Source organism: Poromitra crassiceps (assembly GCF_964638095.1).
Source record: "Poromitra crassiceps genome assembly, chromosome: 2".
Lineage (NCBI taxonomy): Eukaryota > Metazoa > Chordata > Actinopteri > Beryciformes > Melamphaidae > Poromitra > Poromitra crassiceps.
Window position 1 is genome coordinate 7148501 of NC_139624.1, and position 9033 is coordinate 7157533.

The 9033-nt window shown below is 44.1% G+C and overlaps 1 protein-coding gene across 1 annotated transcript in view; it reads right to left on the reverse strand.

The window, feature by feature from the left end:
* Positions 1-351: 351 nt before the first annotated feature.
* LOC310798224 (HMG box-containing protein 1-like) overlaps positions 352-9033 on the reverse strand; it is a 48030-nt gene continuing 39348 nt past the window's right edge. The window contains exons 11-13 of the mRNA XM_083660704.1: positions 6222-6405; positions 5735-5876; positions 352-480 (exon numbers count right to left, since the gene is read on the reverse strand). Coding sequence (XP_083516830.1) covers positions 463-480; positions 5735-5876; positions 6222-6405 — 344 coding nt within the window. The 3' untranslated portion in view covers positions 352-462. The remainder of the gene's footprint in view (positions 481-5734; positions 5877-6221; positions 6406-9033) is intronic.

Consider the following 9033-nt stretch of genomic DNA (forward strand, 5'->3'; position numbering starts at 1 on the left):
AACCAAATGAAATGTGAGTTCACGTGACGGGCTGGTTTACCAGGCTACCTTTAATAAGCCAGAGGAAGGAACATCTTCAGAGAGGCTCAAAAAGGTTGTGCTCCTGCTTCACTTTACTGCAGTGAGCTTCACTTTACTGCAGCCTGCTTCACTTTACTGCAGCCTGCTTCACTTTACTGCAGTGAGCTTTGAGGGAATCCTTGTAATAACTGAATAAAATGCTTACTTTGGGAGATTAAGGAAAGTCCGTCATTAAAAATATAGAATAAAATATATATAATATTCAAGCAGTTAGTAAATTAGGCGTAGTCCTCTTTTCTTAAGGAATTGTGTGTGTGTGTGTGTGTGTGTGTGTATGTGTGTGCGCGTGCGCATGTGTGTGCCCACAAGTGTGTGGTGTGTGTGTGTATATGTGTGTGTGCACTCCTGCAGTCTCTGTCAGTTGTCCTCTCTTCCTGTCTGTTAATTTCCATGACAGCCCTGTTGGGACAGAGAATACAAGTTAGACAGACACACTACTAGTGATGGGTTCACTACTTGAAGCTTCAAAACACAGCGCACGTGTGTGACATCTGCTGGTCAAATAAATGTAGTGAATCAGAAAAGAGAAAGAAGGAGCTTCTTGGATACTTAATACATGTCTACTACGATAGTTAAACAAACAATGTACATCTTGAATAGACAGGGGCACCAAAATTATATTCTTGAATATAATTGTACATTTTCTCTCTTTTCTCTTTTCTCATTCACTTTCGCCTCCTTGTGCCACATTTTTGCTTTTTCCAAATAAATGTAGTGCAACCAAGATGCAGACGCTCCCTTATAGAATACCACAGGGATGATGTGTTTTTGTAGGCTTACCCAGAAATGGCCACCGTGCTGGTTCGTAAGGGGAAAAGTGAATGGGATTTTTGTATGGGGATTTTGGTTAAATGCATGAAATAAGGTCTGTGGTTAACAAAATTTATGAAACAGCGAAGTTTGTGTTCAACAAGATCGAGGACCACTTTTACGACTTGTGAAGTGTAAATGCATTTTTGTGTGTGTGTGTGTCTTTTTACGTGATTTTCAGAAAATGCTACGCTACGATCAAAAGTGCTACTTCCGGACTCATTCCTGCGGAACTCTTATTGTTCTCGGTGCCGTTTGTCCGTCTGTTAGCAGGATTACAGAAAAACCACCGGGCCCCATGGTGGAAGGGTGTAGCATGGGCCAAGGATACGATCCGGGTCGGGTCAAGGGAGGGGGCGGGGCTAGGGAAAAGAGGCTGTAGCTAGGGGGAAGAAGGTCGTAGAGAGTGGGTAGGGGGAGTGGGTCGGTGTATCTGGGTAGTGGGGGAAGGCGTGGTCAGGAAAGGGGGCGGGGCTAGGGAACAGAGGTCGTAGCTAGGGATAGGCAGGTCGTAGAGCAGTGGTTCCCAAATGGTGTTGAGGCAAGTCCAGGTGTGCCTTGGGGTTTTGTGACAGCCATACATTATTATTGCAAATATAGCCTAAGTGGGTGTGTTGCTGCTTTGATGTAGTCATTTTTACAAAGTTTGAATTGTTTCATGACTAATATTTCATGAGTAATACATTGTTTGTCAAATTTTATTTGGCATTAGTAAATCAAAAACATGATAAGAGTGATAACACATGTTATAGAGGCTATTTTTCATGGATACAGGTGTGCCTTGAGATTTTGTCTTGCTCTTAGGTGGGGGGTGGGGGGGTCAGGGTTCTGATCCAACTCACACAATTTGCATATCATAGCAGACTGGAGTATTGGCCTTGGTAGCGGTTCTGGGATTGCGTTTGGATGTGATGTGCCATGCACACTGATGTAGCCTGGTTAACAGCATCCTAATGATGTGCCATGCTACTGATGTAGCCTGGTTAACAGCATCCTAATGATGTGCCATGCTACTGATGTAGCCTGGTTAACAGCATCCTAATGATGTGCCATGCTCACTGATGTAGCCTGGTTAACAGCATCCTAATGATGTGCCATGCACACTGATGTAGCCTGGTTAACAGCATCCTAATGATGTGCCATGCACACTGATGTAGCCTGGTTAACAGCATCCTAATGATGTGCCATGCTACTGATGTAGCCTGGTTAACAGCATCCTAATGATGTGCCATGCACACTGATGTAGCCTGGTTAACAGCATCCTAATGATGTGCCATGCACACTGATGTAGCCTGGTTAACAGCATCCTAATGATGTGCCATGCTCACTGATGTAGCCTGGTTAACAGCATCCTAATGATGTGCCATGCACACTGATGTAGCCTGGTTAACAGCATCCTAATGATGTGCCATGCTCACTGATGTAGCCTGGTTAACAGCATCCTAATGATGTGCCATGCTCACTGATGTAGCCTGGTTAACAGCATCCTAATGATGTGCCATGCACACTGATGTAGCCTGGTTAACAGCATCCTAATGATGTGCCATGCTCACTGATGTAGCCTGGTTAACAGCATCCTAATGATGTGCCATGCTACTGATGTAGCCTGGTTAACAGCATCCTAATGATGTGCCATGCACACTGATGTAGCCTGGTTAACAGCATCCTAATGATGTGCCATGCTACTGATGTAGCCTGGTTAACAGCATCCTAATGATGTGCCATGTACACTGATGTAGCCTGGTTAACAGCATCCTAATGATGTGCCATGTACACTGATGTAGCCTGGTTAACAGCATCCTAATGATGTGCCATGCTACTGATGTAGCCTGGTTAACAGCATCCTAATGATGTGCCATGCACACTGATGTAGCCTGGTTAACAGCATCCTAATGATGTGCCATGCTACTGATGTAGCCTGGTTAACAGCATCCTAATGATGTGCCATGTACACTGATGTAGCCTGGTTAACAGCATCCTAATGATGTGCCATGTACACTGATGTAGCCTGGTTAACAGCATCCTAATGATGTGCCATGCTACTGATGTAGCCTGGTTAACAGCATCCTAATGATGTGCCATGTACACTGATGTAGCCTGGTTAACAGCATCCTAATGATGTGCCATGCACACTGATGTAGCCTGGTTAACAGCATCCTAATGATGTGCCATGTACACTGATGTAGCCTGGTTAACAGCATCCTAATGATGTGCCATGCACACTGATGTAGCCTGGTTAACAGCATCCTAATGATGTGCCATGCACACTGATGTAGCCTGGTTAACAGCATCCTAATGATGTGCCATGTACACTGATGTAGCCTGGTTAACAGCATCCTAATGATGTGCCATGCACACTGATGTAGCCTGGTTAACAGCATCCTAATGATGTGCCATGCTACTGATGTAGCCTGGTTAACAGCATCCTAATGATGTGCCATGCACACTGATGTAGCCTGGTTAACAGCATCCTAATGATGTGCCATGCACACTGATGTAGCCTGGTTAACAGCATCCTAATGATGTGCCATGCACACTGATGTAGCCTGGTTAACAGCATCCTAATGATGTGCCATGTACACTGATGTAGCCTGGTTAACAGCATCCTAATGATGTGCCATGCTACTGATGTAGCCTGGTTAACAGCATCCTAATGATGTGCCATGTACACTGATGTAGCCTGGTTAACAGCATCCTAATGATGTGCCATGCACACTGATGTAGCCTGGTTAACAGCATCCTAATGATGTGCCATGCTACTGATGTAGCCTGGTTAACAGCATCCTAATGATGTGCCATGCTACTGATGTAGCCTGGTTAACAGCATCCTAATGATGTGCCATGTACACTGATGTAGCCTGGTTAACAGCATCCTAATGATGTGCCATGCACACTGATGTAGCCTGGTTAACAGCATCCTAATGATGTGCCATGCTACTGATGTAGCCTGGTTAACAGCATCCTAATGATGTGCCATGTACACTGATGTAGCCTGGTTAACAGCATCCTAATGATGTGCCATGCTCACTGATGTAGCCTGGTTAACAGCATCCTAATGATGTGCCATGCACACTGATGTAGCCTGGTTAACAGCATCCTAATGATGTGCCATGCTACTGATGTAGCCTGGTTAACAGCATCCTAATGATGTGCCATGTACACTGATGTAGCCTGGTTAACAGCATCCTAATGATGTGCCATGTACACTGATGTAGCCTGGTTAACAGCATCCTAATGATGTGCCATGTACACTGATGTAGCCTGGTTAACAGCATCCTAATGATGTGCCATGCACACTGATGTAGCCTGGTTAACAGCATCCTAATGATGTGCCATGTACACTGATGTAGCCTGGTTAACAGCATCCTAATGATGTGCCATGTACACTGATGTAGCCTGGTTAACAGCATCCTAATGATGTGCCATGTACACTGATGTAGCCTGGTTAACAGCATCCTAATGATGTGCCATGTACACTGATGTAGCCTGGTTAACAGCATCCTAATGATGTGCCATGTACACTGATGTAGCCTGGTTAACAGCATCCTAATGATGTGCCATGCACACTGATGTAGCCTGGTTAACAGCATCCTAATGATGTGCCATGTACACTGATGTAGCCTGGTTAACAGCATCCTAATGATGTGCCATGCACACTGATGTAGCCTGGTTAACAGCATCCTAATGATGTGCCATGTACACTGATGTAGCCTGGTTAACAGCATCCTAATGATGTGCCATGTACACTGATGTAGCCTGGTTAACAGCATCCTAATGATGTGCCATGCTACTGATGTAGCCTGGTTAACAGCATCCTAATGATGTGCCATGTACACTGATGTAGCCTGGTTAACAGCATCCTAATGATGTGCCATGCTCACTGATGTAGCCTGGTTAACAGCATCCTAATGATGTGCCATGCTCACTGATGTAGCCTGGTTAACAGCATCCTAATGATGTGCCATGCTCACTGATGTAGCCTGGTTAACAGCATCCTAATGATGTGCCATGCTACTGATGTAGCCTGGTTAACAGCATCCTAATGATGTGCCATGTACACTGATGTAGCCTGGTTAACAGCATCCTAATGATGTGCCATGTACACTGATGTAGCCTGGTTAACAGCATCCTAATGATGTGCCATGCTACTGATGTAGCCTGGTTAACAGCATCCTAATGATGTGCCATGCTCACTGATGTAGCCTGGTTAACAGCATCCTAATGATGTGCCATGCTCACTGATGTAGCCTGGTTAACAGCATCCTAATGATGTGCCATGTACACTGATGTAGCCTGGTTAACAGCATCCTAATGATGTGCCATGCACACTGATGTAGCCTGGTTAACAGCATCCTAATGATGTGCCATGCTCACTGATGTAGCCTGGTTAACAGCATCCTAATGATGTGCCATGCTCACTGATGTAGCCTGGTTAACAGCATCCTAATGATGTGCCATGCTCACTGATGTAGCCTGGTTAACAGCATCCTAATGATGTGCCATGCTCACTGATGTAGCCTGGTTAACAGCATCCTAATGATGTGCCATGCTCACTGATGTAGCCTGGTTAACAGCATCCTAATGATGTGCCATGCTCACTGATGTAGCCTGGTTAACAGCATCCTAACCTGACCTCACATCCTGTTTCACTCCACGCATCAGTCTGGACTCCAGTCTCAGTGGGTAGGAACTTGCCTTGAGAGACAACTCAGGTTTTTTTTTCTACAGATCATTTTCCAGGACATTTTCAGTCACAAGCTGGTATCTGTGTGTGTGTGTGTGTGTGTGTGTGTGTGTGTGTGTGTGTGTGTGTGTGTGTGTGTGTGTGTGTGTGTGTCCTCACAGAGTTGGCTCTCTTGCGTTTCCAGCAGTCTGGGTCGAGTCTCTTCTGCTGGTCGGCGAGCGCTTTGGCCTGCAGAGTGAACGCTCTCCGCTCCTCACCGCGCAGCGCCCTCCACCGCTCACCCAGGAGCACGCTGATCGCCCTGCAGCGCACACGCACACGCGCACACACACACACACACACACACACACACACACACACACACACACACACACACACACACACACACACAGACACAGACACACACAAACACACACACACACAGACACACCCACACACACACAAACACAGATAAATCACACACATGTACCAAACATAAATACACACCAAACCTACACCCCACACACACACACACGCACACACACGTGCGCGCACCATGCTCCCTCACATGTGGATACAGTACATTCACGCATATATGAAAGTACAAACACGTTGATATACAGCTACATACATACATACATACATGGACACACACACACACCCCTACCTGTTGTCTTTGCCCGGGTACATCTGTGTATACTCCATCCTGAACTTCTTGGCAAACAGCATGAAGGCGTTCATTGGCCGCTTGCACTTAGTGGGCGTGGCATTATTACTTCCTGGTGTTCCGGCATTCTGGTTCTTGATTGGCTTCCGGTCAGGAGAGCGGGAGGGGCCGGGGGTGTGGCCGTCTGCAGGGTTAAAGCAAGTTCACTTTGAGACAGGAGGCGTTTGTTTTTGATAATTGATTGGATTTATACTCGAAGCGCCCCACATATCAGGGGAGGGAGGGGGAGGGAACTCATCCACCACTGATGTGTAGTAGGGCCAGTTCCCCTCAAAGGAGGCACTAGTGCAGCGGCCAGGACTCATTTCCCTCCAGATTCTCACGTGCAGACATGACTGTTTATGTCTGTAGGAACGTCTAAGCTGGAAGTCCCGCTGCCGGGAATTGAACCCGTGTCTCCAGGCGAGTGCTTTTTACCTCTAAACTACCCAGACGCCCCATTACAACCACTGACCCCATCACTACTGAGCGACGTATTGAAGCGATCACTAGTGACAGACATATCTGAATGATCACTACTGAGTGACGTATTGAAGCGATCACTAGTAACAGACATATCTGAATCATCACTACTGAGCGATGTATTGAAGGATCACTAGTGACAGACATATCTGAATGATCACTACTGAGCGATGTATTGAAGCGATCACTAGTGACAGACATATCTGAATGATCACTACTGAGCGATGTATTGAAGTGATCACTAGTGACAGACATATCTGAATCATCACTACTGAGTGATGTATTGAAGTGATCACTAGTGACAGACATATCTGAATCATCACTACTGAGCGACGTATTGAAGCGATCACTAGTGACAGACATATCTGAATCATCACTACTGAGCGACGTATTGAAGCGATCACTAGTAACAGACATATCTGAATCATCGCTACTGAGCGATGTATTGAAGTGATCACTAGTGACAGACATATCTGAATCATCACTACTGAGTGATGTATTGAAGTGATCACTAGTGACAGACATATCTGAATGATCACTACTGAGTGATGTATTGAAGTGATCACTAGTGACAGACATATCTGAATCATCACTACTGAGCGACGTATTGAAGCGATCACTTGTGACAGACATATCTGAATGATCACTACTGAGTGATGTATTGAAGCGATCACTAGTGACAGACATATCTGAATCATCACTACTGAGCGATGTATTGAAGCGATCACTAGTGACAGACATATCTGAATGATCACTACTGAGCGATGTATTGAAGCGATCACTAGTGACAGACATATCTGAATGATCACTACTGAGCGATGTATTGAAGCGATCACTAGTGACAGACATATCTGAATGATCACTACTGAGTGATGTATTGAAGTGATCACTAGTGACAGACATATCTGAATGATCTCTACTGAGCGATGTATTGAAGTGATCACTAGTGACAGACATATCTGAATCATCACTACTGAGCGATGTATTGAAGTGATCACTAGTGACAGACATATCTGAATGATCACTACTGAGTGATGTATTGAAGTGATCACTAGTGACAGACATATCTGAATGATCACTACTGAGTGATGTATTGAAGCGATCACTAGTGACAGACATATCTGAATGATCACTACTGAGCGATGTATTGAAGTGATCACTAGTGACAGACATATCTGAATCATCACTACTGAGCGATGTATTGAAGTGATCACTAGTGACAGACATATCTGAATGATCACTACTGAGTGATGTATTGAAGTGATCACTAGTGACAGACATATCTGAATGATCACTACTGAGTGATGTATTGAAGCGATCACTAGTGACAGACATATCTGAATGATCACTACTGAGCGATGTATTGAAGCGATCACTAGTGACAGACATATCTGAATGATCACTACTGAGCGATGTATTGAAGCGATCACTAGTGACAGACATATCTGAATGATCACTACTGAGTGATGTATTGAAGTGATCACTAGTGACAGACATATCTGAATGATCACTACTGAGTGATGTATTGAAGTGATCACTAGTGACAGACATATCTGAATGATCACTACTGAGTGATGTATTGAAGTGATCACTAGTGACAGACATATCTGAATGATCACTACTGAGTGATGTATTGAAGTGATCACTAGTGACAGACATATCTGAATGATCACTACTGAGTGATGTATTGAAGCGATCACTAGTGACAGACATATCTGAATCATCACTACTGAGCGATGTATTGAAGTTAGGGATGCACGATATGGATTTTTTTCAACTGATAAATATCTGCTTCTCCTGGCCGATAACCGATACGATAACCGTATTATTATAATAAAAATATATATATAATTTTTTGTTTTTTGTTTTTAACCTGTATTTTATGCACACCTGGGGTTAAAAAAAGGCAGATGTAGTGAGTGAGCATAGCTCTGACCTAACCAAATCTAACTGACATCACTGTGAACGCAAAACAAAGAAAACTTATGATATAATATGATTGTTTTAATAAAGTGTATCACTCAATTATAGTCAATACAAAAATAACGGTGTTTATAGAACGGAAAGCCAATGACTGCTTAGTCTGTAGATAAAACACAATGACAAAAGGCATAGTTATTTAGACTCTTATTGTCATGTTACTGATCTGTTCAAATTTTGCATTGGTTCCAGTTCTCAGTGAATTGTAGCCTGGGCCCAATGAATGGGGCAGGCACTATAAACCATCTGTGTCGCTTCACTTTTTACTGAAAAATGCTGCCACCAGATTAAAGAAAAGACACTATGTGAT